The sequence below is a fragment of the Lycorma delicatula genome, chromosome 7, assembly GCF_047948215.1.
Source record: "Lycorma delicatula isolate Av1 chromosome 7, ASM4794821v1, whole genome shotgun sequence".
NCBI classification, from domain to species: Eukaryota; Metazoa; Arthropoda; class Insecta; order Hemiptera; family Fulgoridae; genus Lycorma; species Lycorma delicatula.
In genome coordinates, this window is record NC_134461.1 from 115,188,663 (window position 1) to 115,211,481 (window position 22,819).

The 22,819-nt window shown below is 27.2% G+C and overlaps 1 protein-coding gene across 1 annotated transcript in view; it reads right to left on the reverse strand.

The window, feature by feature from the left end:
• The window catches only part of LOC142328481 (exportin-4-like), a 96,735-nt gene that overhangs the window by 46,808 nt on the left and 27,108 nt on the right, over positions 1-22,819 (reverse strand). The window contains exons 9-14 of the mRNA XM_075372298.1: positions 21,298-21,472; positions 19,065-19,241; positions 16,911-17,009; positions 14,882-15,044; positions 1,981-2,161; positions 8-197 (exon numbers count right to left, since the gene is read on the reverse strand). Coding sequence (XP_075228413.1) covers positions 8-197; positions 1,981-2,161; positions 14,882-15,044; positions 16,911-17,009; positions 19,065-19,241; positions 21,298-21,472 — 985 coding nt within the window. The remainder of the gene's footprint in view (positions 1-7; positions 198-1,980; positions 2,162-14,881; positions 15,045-16,910; positions 17,010-19,064; positions 19,242-21,297; positions 21,473-22,819) is intronic.

Consider the following 22,819-nt stretch of genomic DNA (forward strand, 5'->3'; position numbering starts at 1 on the left):
TTATTACCTCAGATGCATTCCTGGGTTGTATTTGTATCTTTGAATCCAAAAGTTCATCCATCTGAATATAAGATACTGTCCACTGATGTAAAAACCAAATTATACTGCACCCAATTTCAGGACTTAATAAATATGTCAATTTTGCTTCAACAACTTTGCGTTCAACTTCACTCAAACGATAAACAGCAGCAACCAATCTACACAAAATAATTCCATTAATGATAAAGAAGCATCGATCAACTGAATATAAATATAAAATAGTTTGACTACATTCAAAACCTAAATTATGTATCTTTCAGTATATACAACATAAAATACCTATTTTTCTATTTACCTTATAGTTACATAAAATGTATACTTCTCATCACTTCTTAAAATATTTTATTTGCACTACTGTCGAGTAATGTTGATAAACCCAGAAATTAATTTTAAAAAACCGTTATTTTAAATAAACAGGAAAAGAAAATTCTGAAATTTGGTCAAAACATTTGACAATGAATTTACATTAATTGATCACAGAATAGATAATCCCTGTGATAAACATAAAGAAACTGCCACTATCATATATAAATATCACCTGCATTTCAGTGTGATTGACAGCAGTAGCTCACTGAAGAGGGCTACAAAGAAAACTTTCATTTCTTATTTCTTCACTAAACCTACCTAGATATAATTATTTTAGTATATTTTAAATAGCCTTAACAATTATGTTAACAACCTTATTTTAAATAGCCTTAACAGCTATGCTAAAAATGACACAAAAATTAACATCCAGTTCTCTTTAATATAACATCAATGAGAATCTGTTTATTAAACATAGCCTTTGCAACTGACATCTAATTCTTAATTCATACCCTTCAATTTTTTTTTTAACTTGTTTCAATACTGAAAAAACATAAATGCTGAAGAAATATGTTTAGTATTACCCAGAACCAGGGTAGTTATCCTTGAAAATGAGTAGATCACTTTTGGGAATTAAATGTGTTTTATGTCACCTGAAACTGCTTAATTATAGTGCCAAATATGTGTATTTGTATATATATATATATATATTACATTTGGTTAAATCAGTAAATTATTTGTGCCCTCCACTCGTTTTACACACTTTGTTATCTTAATATGCACTCAACTTTAATTGGTAGATTCAAAAAACAATGAATTCAAGTAGTATTTTTATGTTAACACATTTTATCAAAATCTGAGACTTGTAGCAAAAACTGTTGCCTGTAAAATCACTCAAATTCATACTTTATAGCTGGAATATTTCCAATTTTTGCCTTTCCTCTTCTTTATTGTATAAAAACAATTCTTTTTTAAGGACTTTCAGTTGAGAGAGTAAATACTTATCATTCAAGAAACATCACTCCACTTCATAACAATAAGTTATAACTTCTGCTTAAGAGCAACAGTTTTCTGCAACTAAAATGGGTACACTGCACCTTATGTAAAACTGCAATTGATGCTGGGTAGCACTGATAGATAATGTACAGTTATGATGTGTAGATAAAAATCTAATAATAAAGAATATTTTCTTTATATTTTATTGTGTTTATTAATAATAACAATATCCATCCTTAAAACTACTGCTGCAAGCTGTCTTGTTGAAAATATTTGGGTAGGAACATCTCACACTTAGTAAAATATTAAGAATAGTAGTGGAAGTCCCACAAGAAACAAACCCAAGTTGAAGAAAAAAAGAAAAACATTTAAAATAAAATTCTGACTAGAAATCTGACAATAAGTTGAAGCATATTACCAATCTACCACTTGAGTGAACTTCCAATAGCTGACTACAAGTTTCTTGGGAGATATGACAAATATCCAAATGAAGATGATTAAGTAGAAGAAAAAAATCAAGCGCAATGCATGAAAATAAGGCATTTTTTTTAATTTTTACAGACAGATGAGTTTCTTTTACAAAAGAATGTAGAAGAATCAAATATATGAATTATTATAAAAAATAAATTAAAAAATAAATACCTGACAACATGATCTGTACGTTGCTCAGCTCCAGGTATCTCAGATAATGAAAGTTCCGATGAATTAAGAACTTTTAAAGTTATTTCCTGATCAACCTGACTACTCTGTTCGACGCTATAATTCAAAATTTCTTTGGGAATTATCATTGGTTCACCATCACCTTCCATTGATATAACATGACCTGATAGAAACATTGAATTTTAAGTAATATACTACACAGTAAATTAATCATAAATTTTACTTAATTTTACAATAATTTAAGATATTTTTATAACAAACTTAACTATAATATAAAGATTTTTAATTCTGGAATATTCTTCAATGTACTAATGTATTAATACATCACTAATGTATTAATGTACTAATGTATTGGAATATTCTTCAATGTATTAATACATCAATCTCTCAATAATGATTTTAATTTATAATTATTTTACTATACTTATGAGGTAGTATACAAAATATGCAGATTAGACTTAAGATAGCTGCAAAACTTCAATAATGCAATGTGCTGCTAGATGGCAGTATTAATGTGTAATCCAGATCAGTGTCATGTAGTACAGAGCTAAATTGACACTGATAAATCTGGAGCTAAATTGACGCTGATAAATCTGATGTTTTTTATGATGTTATAAAAATATCATCTGCTGTTTCAAAATAAATTTAAAAAAAAATTTAATTTATCAGATTTTTTTGTATAATTCCAAACTATTTCAACAAAACAGTGCAACTCAAAACTGACTTCAATTCAAAAATTACAGAAGTTCTTGACCAAAGCAAATTCAAAATTTTACAAAAGTTCAATATTCAGTCAATGTGATTCACCTACAGGCTAACTCTTTAAAATAAGATTCACTTATGAGCCTTCGTCAAATATTTCTTAAGCAACTCACGTTGGCTAATCAAATGCAACAACAAATCATCAGCAATAATTTTTATTTGCTAATCTTGGAATTGATATCTTGTCCAGAGTCATACCTAATGATAGGAACCACAAATAGGTTTACAATTACGATCCTGAAATGAAGAAAAAATGTACTAGAAGAAGATAATAGCTTCATCAAGATCAAAAAAGATCAGACAGACAGAGTGAAACTGGCTGCTTCACATAGCAAAGACCTAGTAATAAAGTTATTCAAAAATTAGATGATTTCTTTATAAAAATCAACATGTCATCATTTTCTAATATCTTAAAGTTGCTGTGTTTGACTCTTACATTTCTGTCTCCAAAAAAATTCAAGTAAAGCTGAATGGGTGTCATTTTGTTGTTACTAAGAATATTCTCAAAGCATCGCAAATGACTGCTATTTTTATCAAAATAGACTTTCCCGTAGAAATACTTTAGAACCATATTTCATTTCATACGAATGGACATAATATACTGTGATAACTACTAATGCAATGTGATGTGAATTTTCAATTTTTTATAGTATCAATTTATAAATTTTGGATACCACCTCACACAAAAAATTTATTTACAAAAACTAATCAATTTAAAAAAATATATGCATACAAAATAATCTTGTGTTGTTTTTGTATTATTTTCTGTAACAAATTTTATTCATGATTTCTTGTTTTTCATGAAACAAATTACTTTTATATCACAACATAAAACTAACATTTTCCTGTGATTTTTTTACACAATGATTCATTCATCATTTTTTAAAGCTAAAATAAATGTTTACTAACTATATACCTCTAACATGATGTTTTCAGTAAATATTTACTACTAAAAACAATTAAATTTGTTTTAACAATAAATACAATTGGAAAAACACACTAAAATAAATTTTACTGATAAAAAAATTGCTTAATCCTTTCACTGTAAAATTTTAATTTTCAACTCAGAAACACAATATTACTACAAATATCATCAAAATAATTTGTACTTAACGTTCTTTAATGCAAAGAAAATTCACAACAAAAAATTATAACTAATATTATCTAAGGAGTGTTTACAAGTTGATAATAACAATAAAAATTAAGTGCAAAGCGCAAGGTTTATAATGCAGATATGTACATTTCTCAAAAATTCAGATTTAGTTTTAATAAGCAATCTACAGATAAACTAAGTTTCATGAGAAATAAGAAACTAAGAACAATGCATAACAGCAAATTAGGAACACTAAGTTAATTAATGATCAGTACTGCAACAAAAAATAACACCCTGCTTAGGAGATGCCTTATTCATTAAGCCACAGGGGTATATAAACTATTTTTTTTGTTCACTACCTTCATAATGCAGATGGGACTTGTTTTGTAAAAGTCAAATATGTATAACCAGAAAAATAAAAAATACATATCAAAATAATATTAATCTTTAAACGGTTTCTAAAATATTTTCAAGCTTGCCAATCCAAAAATTCCTTTAGATTACAAATTTGAAAAAGCATTTCTCTTAAATTGTTTTTAACATATTAAATGTAGAAATTTGCAAAATTTCACCAGAAAGCATTCCATTATTATTAAGATAAGAATGCTTTCTCTCAAAAAGATTTAATTGCTATGCAATTAAATTGTTACATACTGAATATAAAATTACTTCATATAAAAATATCGAAGGGACAGCTAAAATATTATTTTTAATAGACAAAACTAAATGATTTGAATTTTTTTATAACCAATTATAGTCTTTTGGTAAATAAATACATGTTTCACATTTTCAGCAGATAAATGCTATAAAACAATATGCAATAAAAAGCACGAGAATAAAAAAAATTCATTATAGCAAATGTTGGACAATTTTCTTACTACCAAACTCAAACATTTTCAAGATCAAAGAAAGGCTACTTGACAATGCTGAGGACAGGGCATAAATATGACCTAACCAATTCATATGGCTGTCCATCTATTAATCTAATTAATGAATCAACAAAATATAAGAATAAAAGGAAAAGGTTGTTTTTAAGTAGAATAAGACTTAGAAGGCTAAAGAGATATATATACACAACATGATAGTGTGACAAATTTTAAGTTGGATCTGTACTATTACAAAATACTAATTAACCACTACATCTATTTATAGATAAGGCAAGGAATGAGAAGGCCTGATATGAACAGGGTGGCTGGGAAGTCATCAAACCCCCTAAAGTTAGAACTAAAAATTTGTAATGAATTATAAATGAAAAATGCGATATAATGAATTATTTTATTTACTCACTTGATATATAGTATTAATCTTAATGGTCCAGTGGGTTTGTCTGTTCACCTTCATGTTGTATGCACAGTTCTATACGTCGCCATGTCCTCTGTGACATGCTATGGAGCATTTCTGGTGTTACATTATGGAAGGCGTTCCTCAAAGCGTCATGCAATTCTTCATTTGTGGTGTAGCGACATGCAGATACGAGTGCTTTGATAATTCCCCATAATGAATTGTCTAATGTGGTGAGGTCAGGACTTCATGGTGGCTGTGATAACAGAGCTAGTGACACTGGAGTACTATAGCCAATCCAATGTCCTGGAAATTTTTCATTCAGAAATGCACGGACTGATAAGAGCAAAATGTGCAGGTGCTCCATCCTGCTGCAACTATACTCATTCTGAGATCCTTCTCTTGAAACTGTGGAATTAACATGCCTCAAACATCTCTAAATAAGTTTGTGCATTCATTAGCCCATCAAAAAAATAAGGACCAAACAAAAAACAAGCTGTCATTCCAGCCCATGTCATGATGTGTGGTGGATTTCTTACCAACTGTCGCATAACAAGGATTCTCTTTCACCCAAAATAACACATTTCAGGCACGCAAATTACGATAAATTGTACATTCGTCAATAAAAGATTCTTTTCCATGATGCACTGCAGCGGGGAATTTTTCTAATAAAGCCCGGCAGGATGTAGTGTGATATTCCATGTCATTGATGAACATCAATGACAGCTCACTGATGAACATCGAACAAAACAGCCTAACTTTCAAGTCCTTTTCCTTAGAGTCTTGCATTGTCACAAAAAGTTCAGCTGACCATTTAGGAATTGATCACTAGGGACTATTCAATGGATTGCAACAGCAGTACATGTTTCTAATCGCATAAACTTTCATCCACTGCACAACCTATCTTTAACAATGCCTAATTCAAACGCATGTTTTTTCCAAGCCAACATTGTTGCTTTTTGTCATTAAAATCATTTAATGACTTAAATCACTGACAAAACATATCACTAAATTATCTTCATTGTTTGATTCATATGTTGTTTTTCTTTAACACATACACTTGTCACTAACCGCTCCTCGACGCTGTAACTACTCACATCAGCCATTTTAGCACAGCTGTCTTTTACTCAATGTGTGACATTGTAAAAAACTGCTGTCAACCTAGCTCTAATGAAAATACTGTACGTCTAAACACATATCTTAACTCATATTTTTCGTTAACTTTAGGGGTACAGTGAATTCCCAGTCACACTGTATAAATAGCTATTTAACTGTTTTACTAAAAGACATCATTCTAATTCATACTTAAAGAGTTAGTACATCTTTGTGTAGGAAGTACTACTTTACTTCATAACTGATGTTACAAATTCAATTACTAAGAACTAATAGCAACTGTATACTACATCTTTAGAAAATATCAGTCTTCCCATACAATAAACAAAAATGTACTCTTGCCACAAAATGCCATCCTTACTTAAACAAAGCAACTGATATGCACCCAATTTCAGAGATTTTTTAACCAATGCTTCCAGAACTTTCTCTTTATACATTTATAATATGCTTAAAAATAAACTAAAACTTTCTTTTCACCTAACGATCTATTTAATGCACACATTCAAAGTCAAATAAAAATTCATTTAACTTTTTAATGTCCAGTTTACATATGCATTAAGTGATTAATGGGAGCACTGACATAATGCCCCCAGTTATGATAACTCGAATCACATTTTCCAAAAATCACTCTTAATCTCACTGATCAGACGATCCCAAAAATTCTTCATAAACAGCATAAATGGTTTTAACAGTACTGATCTCATCCTTCACTCTCAAATACACTTCCTCACACCTATCTAATTCTGATCTAATTTTTTACCTGTTTATGCATTGTAAGCTAAAAGCATCACCCTTAGATAGATGATCATTTTCTAAAAATATTATTTTTTCCACTATAAACATAGTCAGTAAGTATAACAAATCTGTTTTCTTAACCCAACTGTAAGAATCTGAACAGACTTAGTTACAAAGGAATCGTAATGGACATTGCAAATGGCATTTAAAATTTAAAAAAAATTAAAATTTAAAATTAAGTGTAATATTCTTAACTTTATTATAGCATATGCAACCAATTTTTAAGAATGTCAGTTTGGGAAAAATGTATTCAGGTAATTTGAATAAATGTGGTAATCCAAGACTTTTAAACAAATAAGATCTGTTTAAAATTTACCATTATAAGTGCAATCAAACAGATGGCACTTACAAAGCTTTTTTATTTCTATCAATAGTCAGCTGTTTTAGGTTGCTGTCATTTTGTTGTTAGTTGTTTATATTCATCTATTTATAATGAGATTAATTAAGTATTATTTAAGAAATCATTATTATTTAAATCAGTATTATTTAAGTAATCTGATTTTTATGGCAAAAGGCAATTCTGTGACTGATATTCAAAGGCAAATTGAATTTTTTATGGACAACATTATGGGTGACACTATAATAAGGCAGCAGTGCCATTAACTTTAAGAAGGGTAAATGAATATTCAAGTAGAAGATGATGTGGCTGGCTGTCAAGAGATAACTGAAGATTTAATTGAAATAATTAACCAGTGCGTCGCTTCAGTAAGTCATAACTGTCTTTGATGTTTCACAATTTTTTATTTAAGTTTTGAATAAAAATTATTATGTGCCAGATGGCTCCTGAAAATGTTAACTGACTTGTACACAAAAAAAAAATATCTGGCATCAGTGCATGAATTTTTGGGAATTATAAAAATGTAAGTGATGAATTGTTTGATTACATTGTTACCAGAAATGAAACTTGAATTTCTTATTTGAACATAGAGACAAAGCAACAGTCATAGCGGCATTCATAATCTTCTAGACTGAAGAAGTTCAGACAAGAATACTTGGTAAAGAAGCTTATGGCTACTACTTTTGAGGACAAAAAGGGTAACATGCTTGTCAAATACAGTGATTAAGGAACTACTGTGAATGTTAATACATATTGCAGAACATTAAAACATCTTAGAAGAGCTATAAAAAAAATAATGACATGGAATACTATGTTGCTGGATTTTATTTTTGTATGACAATGCCTGACTACACACAGCAAATCAAACAGTAAGGTAATTGGAAAAGTTTCGTTGGAAAATCTTCTTTAATCATCCACTTTATAGCCCTTACTTAGCTCTCAGCAATTATTTTCTTTTTCTTCACCTTAAACAGTTGCTTGCATCAAAAATGTTTGAAAATTAACTGAAAATCTGCATAAATGAGTGGTTTAAACAGTGGTGGCAGAATTTCTTGAAAAGGGAATGAAGAAGCTAGTAAAATGCTGCAAAAAATGTGATAAGTTGAAGACTATATAGAAAAGTAGTTTTATACAAAAATAATAAAACTTGTTCATATTTTTCAGTTTTGTTTTTACGAACCTTACTTTAAAAACAAGCCTTGCCCTGTATACTACATAATTTTACTCAATATAATACTGAAATTCTTAAACATCTACTAATCCTAACAAGTTTAACAATTTTTGTTTTGGATTGCTGGGATTATACTGTATTTCAATATTAATTAATGAATATTCTTTCTGTACATAAAATAAATTAAAAAATTGATGTGTAAAACATTCAATCCTAAATGATATGTAAATGGATGTATTAAAATGGATTGAGAAGCACTGGAAGAAAAGAGCATAAAAAGATGGCATAAAAATTGAATTCTAACACCTTTAATATGTCTACAAATTTATTATTATAAGCATCTAATTTTAGATTATTCAAAGGTAAAAATAATAATTACAAGAAGAGTAAGAAAAACATTTTCTTCATCAGTACATAACACAAACTTATACTTTCACTACACCTAAATTAAAGCAGTGAAAGGTTTAAGTTAAAAAATATATAATCAACAAAATATTAACTACAATTTCTATTACCCATTTTAAAAAAATATATAAATATATATATAATTTAAAAAAAATTGAAAAATCTAAAAGAAATCATCATGTCCCTTGAAAAGAACTTACATTACTAACAAGAGAAAAAAGGCTGGAAGGAGCTCATATATCCTTAGTAGATGAAATGAACTCAATATGAAAGGCTGAAGAAAAAGAAGAAAATTTAATTAAGCAATTATACATTAAACACAAATTTTGATGCATACAAATACAACACAAGTTATAAAATACATATTTATTAAAATGTAATATCATCTTTATTTAATTACTAACTTATACAAATTTCATTTAAATTCAACATCAAAGATAAAAAAATAATCGGGGCTCTTCTAATAAATTAACTGAAAATTATAGAAAAAACAATTATAATTTTTTTATGTAACAACCAATCCTAACTAGAATATTAATAATGGTCAATTATTAAAAGCTGGGATCAATCAAATTACTGGGATATTTATCATTAATTAATCATCAATCAAGGATTTGAATTAACAAATAATTTCTACCACTTGTATTAATGTCAAACCTTTTATTAGTTTGACCCTTCGCATCCAGGTCATGAAAAAGTTACTTCAACCATATAAAACTACAATATAAAGTTAATCAGCAATTCTGGCAGTTAACTGTTCTTACCCTACCTTATACTACAACTTACCACAAAATCTATTAAACACTCCACTATGATTACAGTACTAAATTTCAAAATATCTTAATTCTTGTGATAAGTATATGTTTTTAAAAAATGAAACAAGTATTTTTAAAATACTTTTCACAAACCTTTGTTTGTGAAAAGTATTTTCAAATGTTAATATGTTGTATAAATGTTGTACTGGCCTATCTTTATACCATAAAACTAGTTCCTTGAAATTAATAAATATTTTTGTTAAAAAATTTTTATAATGTGAAATTTCAAGAAAATCCTCACCTTTTTTAAAAATTAAAACACACTCAAAATGGTATCTCAATACATGACAATTGTGTACTATAACTGCAGATAAAGTGTGTTTCATTTTCTATGTAGGAATAATTAATCAGAGATTGAGCAACAATAATCATTCATCAAAAAAAGGGGTACTCCACCCCCTTTTTCTCATAATGAATAATTAATACATACTAGGTCATTATTTTTCAAGAATATGTAGCTTAATGTAATAAATAACTTATAAACATAAGAAACAAGCCTTTCATAACACATCCTAATGTAATGTTATAGTAATTAATAATAAAATCAAAGCGTTTCTGATTCAATTGTAAAAAAATTAGCATAAAAATGTGATCACTGCAACTTGTCAATATTTTTCTTTGTACTTTCCTGGCATCATAGCTCTAGAAATACATTGAAAGAAGGAAGGATAAACAGTCAAAAAAATGGGATTTGGTTTTATACTTCTCAACGTTTCATGATCTAGAAACCCAAAAAGACAGAAAAAAGATGGATTGCGTTATAGTAATCAATAATAACCACATAATTAATAATAAAATCAAAGCGTTTCTGATTCAATTGTAAAAAAATTAGCATAAAAATTTGATCACTGCAACTTGTCAATATTTTTCTTTGTACTTTCCTGGCATCATAGCTCTAGAACTACATTGAAAGAAGGAAGGATGATAAACAGTCAAAAAAATGGGATTTGGTTTTATACTTCTCAATGTTTCATGACCTAGAAACCGACAGAAAAAAGATGAATTGCGAATGTTCTTATGTATGTATGAACATATGTACGTGTGTTAACGTGTTTGAAACTTAACTTTTGACTGGATAAACCGATTTTGATGAAATTTTGTACATAGGCTTGCATATATAGGACAATTTTTTGGTAAAACTTTGAGGTCAACATCTCTAAAGGATGACATAGATAATTTTTTGGGATCAATTTTCTTAAAATTTTGCAAATATAACCTCACTTTATATTAAGCTCAGTACATGCATGCATGTTTATCTTACAATTTTTTTTTTCGTCTGTTCCAAAATCCCCCCTCCTTGCCTAAAATTATTAAAAAAATATATCTTTTTATTTATTGCATATTTTTAACTGGATTTTTTGCCTTCCTAAGCATAATAGTAGCGCAAGCAACCCCAAAAAAAAAATACTTTGGGGGCAATACTGTTGGTAGGGGAGCCAATCACAGCTTAAAAATATAAATTTTTTGAATTTTTAAAAACCTTTTGGTTTATTTAAACATATAATGATAATTTTACAATACAACTTCATCATAAATTACTCATCTCAAAAAATAAATTTTAGGTAACTTTTTTCATGTATCATTATTTTTTCACTATATAAGAGTAAATAACCAATGCCAAGAAAGAATTGCAACTTTGTTGTCTTTTTTTTTTTAATATTAATCTTCATATATTTTGAAAGAGAAATTCTATTGCAATCCATAATTCTCCTACAATCCATAAAAGTAATAATTCTACAGTAATCCATAAAAATTCTGCAATGATACATTAGTATAAAAAGTAAACAAAGTTATTAACTCATAAATGGGGCTTTGTGGCAATTATTCTACTACCTGTAAAATATAGAGGATAAAGAAAAAGACAAAGAGGTTATGTAATTAGTAGAAATGAGGTTAAAATAAGAAAAAATATCAAAGAATTGAAGAAAATTTATTATAATTAAGAGATAAGGTAAAATAATTCCAAAATGGAAACCAGTAGGATATCAAACAAAATTCTTCTTAGAAAGGCAGTGTCAAATTGATTTTAAACAACGTTGTCTCATCTTTAAGCATAATAGCCAGGCATTTGATAGTTTAATCTAATGTTTTCCACTGTTCTCACTACTTGAAAAACTTAAACTTGAATAACTGATGCTAATATCATTCTTTTTGCACATACACCTAAGAACTTAGAACTACATAATTCTGGAAATTGCAGGAATCATGTCTTGTACCATTTTTTCGTAAAACTAAATAAATAATAACTTTTTAATATTGTTTCAATTTTTAATCACAATATAACCGTTTGCAATATCTCAATAAAAAATAAACTTTGTTATACCAAAACAGATATTCTTTTTGTATACTTTTTTTTTGGAATGCTCAAAGTGTCAAGTTGTCATGTTTTTAGAATGTTAAGTACAACTAAAAGGAAATATTTTAACATAGAATTATGGTGATTTGAACAAAGAAATTTGCATTATATTAGCAGGAATTTTTTTCTTTCTCAGCCTTGTTGGAAGCACCTTGATAAAAGTATGCTGATCTTTAGTTACTGAATTCTGAAATGGATCATTGTATAATGGAATGCTTACTTTAAAAAAGTGTGATAGAATTCTTTAGAAGCAGATAAAATAAATCATAATTATATTGCCCTTGATAGTTAAATAACGTTCATACTGCGTTATGCAATTAGTATACTACGTATGTTTCTTTTAGTGTGTTCTGCTCTTTTCAGTAAGCCTCCTTTGTAACTAGAATGAACTTTGTGTGCAAAATTTTACTATTAACTTATTTTATATTTTTGTGATTAATGTAGATTGATGATTTTTTTAAACGATTTACTTAATCTGTTTACTTAAATTAAATTTATTTTATTTATATTTATTTAACTTTATGTTAGTTTTGTTTTAATCTCAATCTAGTACCTAAAAATTGAGAACAGATCACTAATTTTTATGTGAAAAAGAAGTATTAAAGATTACAGTAAATAAACATTTTCTTTTGATAGTTTTGAGACCTTATACATTATTATGTGATCGGAATTTAGAATTTTTTCTGCTTTCACAATTTTCTACCTTCATTGAGAAGCCACTTAAGAAAGGATTTTCTTCATAAAATACTACCAAAAACTATAACCAAAAAGTGGGCACTGGAATGTACTGATCACTAGCGGAAAATCCTGTCTTGTTAGTATCAATTTCTTGAATTAAATTTCTAATATTATTTTCATTATATCAATTTTCATCATTCAAAAAAATATTTTTAAACAAGAGGTAATCAATTTTGGACATCTAATAATCCAATTCAGAGACACTGCCCGTCAGGGCAACCTGCCCACAGAGCCTAGTTGTGGAGGCATGCTGTAGGTGCACCTTGCAGTTACAATATATATATATTTATCAAAAAATATGATATAAATCTTCAGAAGCTGTTACTCGAAAACAAACAAAAATTCTCATTTTATTTATATTAGAAATTTTTATTTTTCACAAAAAAGTTAGCTTCAACGGTTGGTGGATAAAAATAATTGTTAGTGCAATAAAACTAATTATCTTTTTTTTGTTACTGTGAGTACAAAATAATTAATTTTTTTGTAGTTATTAGTACAATAAAAATATCACCTTTTTTTACTGTGAATACAATTTTTCTATTTTAAAAATTCATTTTGAAATGAAACTGTGAATTCATTTTTTCTGCCTTTATCAATTTTTAAATCTAACATCAAAATAAAACTACCTACACTTATTAAAGATTTCTAAAAAAAAATAAAAATAAATTATTCAAACCAGTAAAAATAATTTTTTTTAAATCTGTTACTCCACATTACAGTCAATCAATTATTTTTACTAAAATACATCAACACATCTGTAAAAAAAAAAGACACATTTATTTACTACAAAAGAAAAGTAAGAATATTATCAAATTAACCCAAATGACAGAATTCTCTGATAAAAAACGACTAGAAAGGATTCACAAATATTGAATTCAATTTTTAATTTATTTGTTGCATAAAAATTACATACAATTCCATATTACGATCACCTGATACAATGTGCTTAGTGTAGACATGTTCCTTCCACGGTGTAGTAGTTGTTAGTTCATATGAATGCTGGCCCAAATTTTTTTGATGAAGTATGATGAGTAAATTTTACATTACATAAATTACAGATCCAACAATATTTTCTATGATATTAGTCTTTTTTTTTTAAGTGAATAAGTCTTGTTTTAATAATTTCAGAATTATTAAATTTTGTTTTTATATTTTCATAATTTTTTATAATTTATAATTAATAATAGAAAAAAACTGAGCATGTATTGAAAATTAATCCAAGTAACTACACTAAGTACACATATGAATTACATTTTATAAAATGGTCACACTGAAGAGGTTAAAAATTTGAAATACAGTATTACCGATATTACTATCTAACTATTAAAATATGTCACATATTGCAAATTTTTTAAAATAAAAGTAAGCAATCACAGGCACAAATCACATTACTTAATTAAAGTACATACAACAATCCACATAACTGATGTACAAAGGGACAACTTTTTTCTTCTTCTGATCAATAATATTTTAGAGGGAAGATAGTGAAATTTCACTTGATTTCAGTTAGACTTCACAGTAACCATGACAATTTTCAAAACCTGCATTTAAAGTTGTTAAAGAATTGTATTAAAACAATACATATTACAGAAAAACCTGCAACAATCATTTTTATGGCGGGTTATATTTTACAACTAGCCATTATATTTTCAGTTAACTTTATTTTCAGTTAACTGTTTATGAAAATTTTACTTTGCTTGAACACAAGGCAAACAGAAAAGAATAAAGATAATAAATTAAAAATAATTAAGTATTAACACTACCCTTTTATTGTAAAAGAATGTTAAAGAAATTTATTTATAAAATTTTTATAAAACTTATGTAAAGACAAACCAAACCAAATTTTATAATAATAAACATTGTATTATAAAATTTGGTTTCATTTTAGAAAAATTTATGTTTCAAATTATTAACATGACCAAAAACATAAAATTTCACACAGATAACAGAAATAAAATGCATTTATGAAAAGCAACTATTAATAACTTTTTAAAATGAAAAAGGTAATTAATTATACCTGATATCAACAATAACCAATGGATATCTTCAAATAAACAATCCAGGATACTAGTATCCGATATATTTATTGCTTGCATGTGCATTTGCTGAAGCTGCATGTGCAATCGCATAGTACGTTCTTCTAAAAGTCGAGCAAGTAAAGGAAGTGAATGTTCTGGTATCTGAAACATCCAGTTATTTTGAATTAAAAAATAATAAATAAAAGTTTTAAGTGCAAAATAAATATATATATATTAAAAATACTAATTGATGATTAAAAAAATTACAAGCAACAAAAAATTTTGGTTAAATTATTTTAACCATAAAGAGAATGTTTTAAATCGGTTTTTCTACCATTATGAATATACAGCAAGTGCACGATGTGCAGCCTACTTTTATTCTCTGAAAATAAATAAGTACTTTTTATGCAAGTGTTTTAGGTACTTAAAATTATAAACCCGCAAAAAATGTAGCATGTTAAACTATCCACAAAATATGTTCTCAGTTGTATATTAAGAACTCATCAAGTAATATCAATTAAATTCTCCCACTCCCAACACCCTTAGGTATATACCAACGATAAAATTTTTTTGTTGATTTTGTAAATATGGAGCATGATCAAAAAATAGATCATCCCCATAATAATTACATTTATTTTTCAGACAATGGAAACTGCCTCGATCAGTTTTACTACTTTTTATACACGTTTGAGTGGCACATCATTTATAAGTTTAGAAGCTGATTTCAAATCTGATACAAACATTTAATAAATTTCCTTAAGATTATACTTCACCTCCAAACAAAAGGGTCTTGCTGAACAGATTATAACTCAAGTGAACACTTCCAGCTGTTATATAATTCTAGGAATGGGTTTTATTGTTCCTTTAAAAACCATGAATTTTTCCTGGTGGTTTAATATCTGAATGAAATAAAGTTTTTGTTAGAGCATATATAGGGGCTCATCAAAACCACTGACAGGTAATGTGTAGATTACATACTAATCACTAAGGGCAGATTACCTTGTACAAATCTTCTAGCAGTGTAGATCATTCTTTTCCTTATTCTTTAAACCTTTTTCAGGTCTATGAGTGTAGATCTGAACTTGCTAGGGATGCCTGAACCTGGAGAACTAGTAGATTCTTGATTGGTGTAGTGTAGAGCCTGATTGTGAAATGATTGAGAGATGATGTTTCCTAATAATGACTACACAATAAACCTAATAGACAGTGCCTATAAGTAAAGCTAGGCTTCCTAATTTGTATTTAAAACAAAATAAATACAAATACATCACTGTAGAGGTTGGTCAGAGACAACTGCAAGGGACTTAAATCAATCAATTGACTGATTATCATATTGACGTTGTTATCAAGTATAATTTATTATCAAAATGGAAAATTCTGATTCAATATGCAATGTACTATGTACTACGTACTTAAATATTATGATTTAATTTACTCATCTGAGTATTAATATCCTTATGTGAATAACATCTTTTTAAAATTAAAATAAAAAACCAGTAACACCATTGTTATGTATAAAATACTCATCCATTCAAAACTAGCTAAACTCAAAATAAAGTGTATTGCAGTTAAATAAATAAATTTTGACTTTGCAATAAGTAAGTTTACAGAACCGAAGGACAGAACTGAGGATTGTAATATAGTTTTTGTACAGTTATATTGTTTTTGAATAATATTCAGCTTTTATTATATTATTTCTACAAAATAACAATATTTTAAATATACATTATCATGAAGTGGTACAATAGGTTGACTGATTGCTTTATCTTATTGTCAAGATGCACTACATGGTAAATTCATTACAATAGTATGTGAAATTCAGCCACTAGCTGGATGAAAAAACTAAAATAAAACCAAACACTAAACAACCCTTAGCAATCCATTTAATTATCATTTTCTTAAAATTGGTCTGGATTATCTGAAATCCTTAATTAACAAGATTCAACTGCATTTTAGTAATCTTCTAATACAAAAAAAATAATTAATATTAACCAATAAAAAAGCACATAAAGAATAATTTGTCTATACCTGCCTACCAAAGAGACCAATACACTGCAACTGTTCTCTAAACTTCATTCTATCACTTTCTTCAGTCTCATCTATTTCTTCGGAATCTAATTCTCGACCCTGAAAGAAAAAAATTAAAACTTTTTTTTAGAAATGCTATTGATATAACACTAAAAATTAATCAACTTACTATTCTCAAAGCCCTGAAATTAGAAATAAATCCATTTGAAGAATACTAAAAATAAATATGTTACTTTTAATTTAGTCATGTAAAAGCTTTATCAATCGTAACTGTTTATTAAATTATATAAGTAGTAAAACTTTACTAGGCTAAAACTCAAGGTTCTTAAAAATGCTTGCCAAAACAGAATTCCACTACGATTAAATCCAGTTCTCTACAAAAAAACATATATAATGTAAAAATGAATTCCTTAAAAAAAATTTAATTACAAATAGTAACATTTACGAATCGAATGATGAAATTAAATTTGTAAATGTTTCATTTATATGTTTAATAACATATGTGAATACTTAGGAAAGAAAACTTAATATACTGAATATAAAGAATCAATTAATTACTCAATTTTAAAAGGAATAAGTCTACACAAAAATATAATAAATAAATCCATAAACAAACGCTGAAAACATCAAGAAAAACTAAAATATCACTAATAACAATAATATTTCCAGGAGGAATCAAATATTTTTTCAAAGAGAATTTTTCAGTATTAAAACAAAATCTATTATAACCAGTCAAGCACCTCAGATAAACTGTTATCGCACAGCAGATGCCTTCTAAAATAAATATTGAATCAATGACTCATTTAACATGAAAAAGATTATTCAAGTCTTTAAAATTACAGAACTATAATATCAAATACATTAGCCTTCCTAATGTGTTATTTTTATCTATATATAATTATACACTTAAAAAATTGGGCTGAAAACCTATTTCCAGTCTGTCTGGACGTTCTACTGGACAGGCCAGACTGATCTTTTTTTTATTCTGCTCAGAAAGACTCACAGACATATCATCAAGCATCACTGGACTCCAAACCTGAGTCTCCTCAGGGAATTTGTTAAAAAAAACCCTTATTTATTACTTAAGTGAGAAACTTTCCAAGATTATTACTCACAAGAAAATTACTATGAAGGTCCATAGATGCTTGATGACATATCTGTGAGCTATTCCAAGCAGAATAAAAAAAAATCATCCCAATCTGTCCAGTAGAACAACCGGGCAAATTGGAAATAGATTTTGAGCATGCACTTTACCAGTGGCAGGAAAGGAAAGAGATTGACAAGGGGGTTGGGGGTGAGACATGATGCAAATGGAATAGGTTTTTAGCCGATCTTTTAAATGTATAACATTACTTTGTAATTTTATTGCATGGGTCCATACTGCTCAAAATTTTGAAATGGATTTAAAAAATTTTCTGTTAATCTTCAAGATTTTTCACATGATTTTATTTATTTATTTTAAATAACTAAGATATTGAACATAAAACCTTTTGTTACTGTGTGGTATAACACTGCAACTCCTATTCTACAAAAATTTCCAAATATACTACAGAGATATGGACCCTCATCACAGGTATGAAGCAATCATTGTACTCTTTTTCTCATAATTAATTAATTTAAGATTTAACTTCTAAACAAATAATAAATGAATTAGAATAGTAAATATTAATAAAGCAGAGCTAACATAATTTAAATTACTTACACTATTTGTATTACTTGCTATATGCATTATATGTATTTGTATTACATTATTTATATTCTATATGCCTTTATGTTAATGTTACCAATACTATAAATTAAAATGCCTAATTTTATTAATTCAGTTAATTTCTTAGTTCAGGGTAACAACATGTTCAATTTTGCCTGCCATGGCTGTGTTCCATGGAAATGAATTTATTAATATTATTCAATAAAATGAATAAACAAGAAACAGTTGCTTAAGTGCAAGAGAAACATTTTTTGAATAAAAGTTGTAAAATTATTATCACTAGTAGCCTAAAAAATAAAAAACAAATTTGTACTATTTGAATACAGATATAAATTTACTGTCATATTGACTACTATTAGACAAATTATAAACACTGGTTCTAAAAACTTTTTAAATCTGTTTATTAAGAGAGCACAGCAATTAAAACAAAAAGTATTATAACTAACCATTCCTCTATTTCCATCAGGGGGTGAAAGATGGCACTTAACATATGTATTAAACATTTGTATAGCTGCTTGTTTACAATATTCACCAGGATAATGTTGAGATTCATTATAAATCGTAATCCATGTTCTTAGCATGTTATTGAAAGCATCCATAAATAAACAATCATCAGCACAAACCTGAAAAAATATAAATAATTACAAAGAATGAAAGAAAAAATTATATATCAAAGCTCTTGTTAAAAAGACTAAATTACAAAATATTTAATCCTTTCAAGAACCCAGATTTTTTTCACTCTGAAAGGAGACAAGGGGTGCTGTTTCATTACTTAGACACTTTATTAAAATGTATATTTCTAATAAATTCACACAGATAAATTTTTTTTAAATTTTTACAGTAAAAAATGAAGTTTTATTTGGAACTTTTTATATCTACAATGAAATAATGCTCGTAAAAGTTAGACTTAGAAAAAAGAAGACAAAAGCCCAAAAAAAGTTTACTTCTACCATGACCTAACAACCAAAAAAAAAATTTCCGTAGGTAGTGGACATATATATTAAAAACAGCAGATAATTTACAACGAAACTTTCTCAGTAAAATATGAAAAAAAAAACCTTTTTACATGTAATTTTATAATTCTTATAAAGAATTCTTTTATAATTCTCTGAGTGTCCATGTGCATGCACACTCAGATGTGTGGATATGCATGTGTGTATATATGTGTGCATACACATATACACACACACATAATATATATATATATATATATTAAATGAACACAATTATTAGTATGGGAATATTTAACATAAATATTGTCATCACCACGTTTATTATTTAGATATCAACGTTGTTGCATTACTAGATTTCAGTTTTTTTTTAATAAATATTAGCAATTAATGAGATGGTGTATCCATTTTTTACTGCAATACATTTTACTATATCTATTTCTGCATCTAATTTTTTTTTATTGTTCTGTGTGTAATGTATTCAACATGTTTGTCAATATATTAATTTTGTTTACCCAAGGATGATTCGATCTTCTGTTAATAGTTATTTTACTTGCTGTTGGTTTCCTATGTACGGATGTTATAAATTTATTACTTTTTAATAATTAATTTGTTAATTAATTAATTTCTATTTAAACATCTAAAAATCTTAATTTTCCTATATTTATCTGTTTCAAATGTAAATTTAAAATTATTATTAAAATTATAATATAATTTTAAAATTAAGTTTATTAAAATTATAAAATGTTCATTATTTATAACAGCCTCATAGACTACCAAAATAGCATCCACATAACGAACCCATCATTTAGGGCAAGATTTACAGAATACTTTAGATCTTATAAAAACAATAAGTCAGGTTTCTCTAATCTTGCTGCCAGATTAATAGTTAATAAACATTCAATCACAGACTTAAATACAATTTAAAAATAATTAAAATTGCAAAAAAGAATGTGAATAGGAATAAAAAATTAGACATTTTAGTAGTATTATATATATATATATATACAAATATAGACAAAAGTTCAACTTGATTAATATGTGGGAAGAATTTGGTAATGATTTTCTTATCAAAACTGCCATAGGTAGCAACACGCTTGTATAAATTATTAAGTAAAATTTATATATTAGTATAGCACTATATGTGTGGCTGATCACAGGCAAAATTTATTTTAATTTTATTTTAATTTTTTATTTTTTTTTAATTTTTGACTACATATTTTGCAATATGCGACAATTTTTAACGTTTTTAATGTGTAATTTTTAAAAAAATTTTGATTAACTGATGATGAGGAAAACCCTCGTAAGTTCTTTTAATGTAAAAATCAGAAAAACAATAAGATAAGGTAAGAAATATTGTTAGATTCTGTACCGTTGGTGGAAAGCTAAGTTTTACTTTTACCTTTGATATAATTAATACAGAGGAATATATGAACAAATACAATAAAAAAAGAATTAATTTTACCAAGTTAAATTATTATAAATATATCTAACCAAACTTAACCTACGATTGCTTCACTTTCTAACCTTGTGTTAATTAGTCAAGGTTAGAGAGCATAGGTTAAGTTTGGTTAAATTATATTTATAAAATAAATATAAATGGTTATAAAAATGGTAATATAACAGTTATATCAAATGACATTAACTATAATCCAAAGGTTTCTAATTTATTGGTTGGCAGGCTAATAAGTAAGTACCAATAATTTAATATTATTCTAAGAATACTTACAGATTCTTCTTGTGCAGCCCCTTCACAGAAGAAGCAAGTAAGCCTTGTAATCTGTTCAAATGCTAACTGTATTAAATCCTGAGGTAATGTTAAAATAACTGATACTGGATAAAATATTAATATATTCTTCACAATACTAGAAACTCCAAGTGCTTCTCGATCTAATATTTCAACACTGTAATAATAAATTCATAAAAAAACAAGAAATCATTCATAAAAAAAATAATTTAAAAAAAATTACTGAAATTACTTATGGTTCAATTACCATACAGATAGCTGTTTTGTTTTTAAATAGTTTAAAATAATTGTATGCTACATAATGGTAACTTAAAGCTTCCTCTTATATAGTCTACCCTAACTTCTCATTTTATGCACTAAGGAATTGTGAAATGCTCATTTAATGGGTCACGCTGCTAACAATCTTTTTAAAAACGATTTTTTTTATCTCCTCTACCGATATATCATGTTTTTTCACTGGGAAAGTACAGATTTGCAACTGCGCAAGTCACAACGTTTTTATATTAACTAAAAAATTTTCGTATCATATTCCTTTGCTTTAAACTCATGTGATGAAATAGATGACTTAAGTGGTAATACTGATGAAAAAACTTGCAATAATGTACTTTTTACAAGAAGCACTTTGCAGAAGGCTATGAAAACAAGTACTTTTAAAATAAACATAGAAATTTCTGTTATACAAACACACATACTAACTGCATATTATACTACAATAGCAATATTTATACACCAATACACTCCAATACATTCTTTTTAACAGTCAAATAATTCCTATAACTAGCAAAAAATCTTGAATGTGCAGAATATCAGAGCTGTTATTGCATATATGTTAGAGTTATGTGAGAAGTTACTTCAAAGAATGTAATGACTCCATTAAAGTTTGCCAAATGAAAAGTCCTTTAACGCATTTGATTAATTTAATTCTAAAAACTGGTGTAAATCTGTTTACTTCTTTGTTCCATGACAACTGAAGCAAATATGAACCGATTTTAATGAAATTAAAAGTATCACTATTTTGTCTGGGCCACTCTTTGTTTCACTCTATTCAGAGATACAAAACCTCCTGTGGTATGTCACAAATACAAGACAACACATCTCATAATAAGAAAAAAAAATAAAGGAATAATTACTGTTATTTAGCATAATAAATTATTCCTACAAAAATCCTGTTACTTTAAGAAGTAATGAATAACATTATATCTCTATACAATATTTATTATATTACTTAAACAGTAATAAAAATAAAAGTAAGTATACCACAATATATATACTAGTTAAAATGTCCAGGAACATACACTATCTTCTAATTCCTCCCTTCAAGACAACAAATAATAATGATATTTGGTAGGTACGCTGGGTATGGTATATTTACAACAAAGGACAGAAACTAAGACCATTTTCTCAAGGAAACATAGTCCTTATTACATTTCAGTTAGCATGGGTATATATCAGCGCCATAAACTGACTTTACACAAATAAAAGCTTTGGTTTATTGTAGACTTAC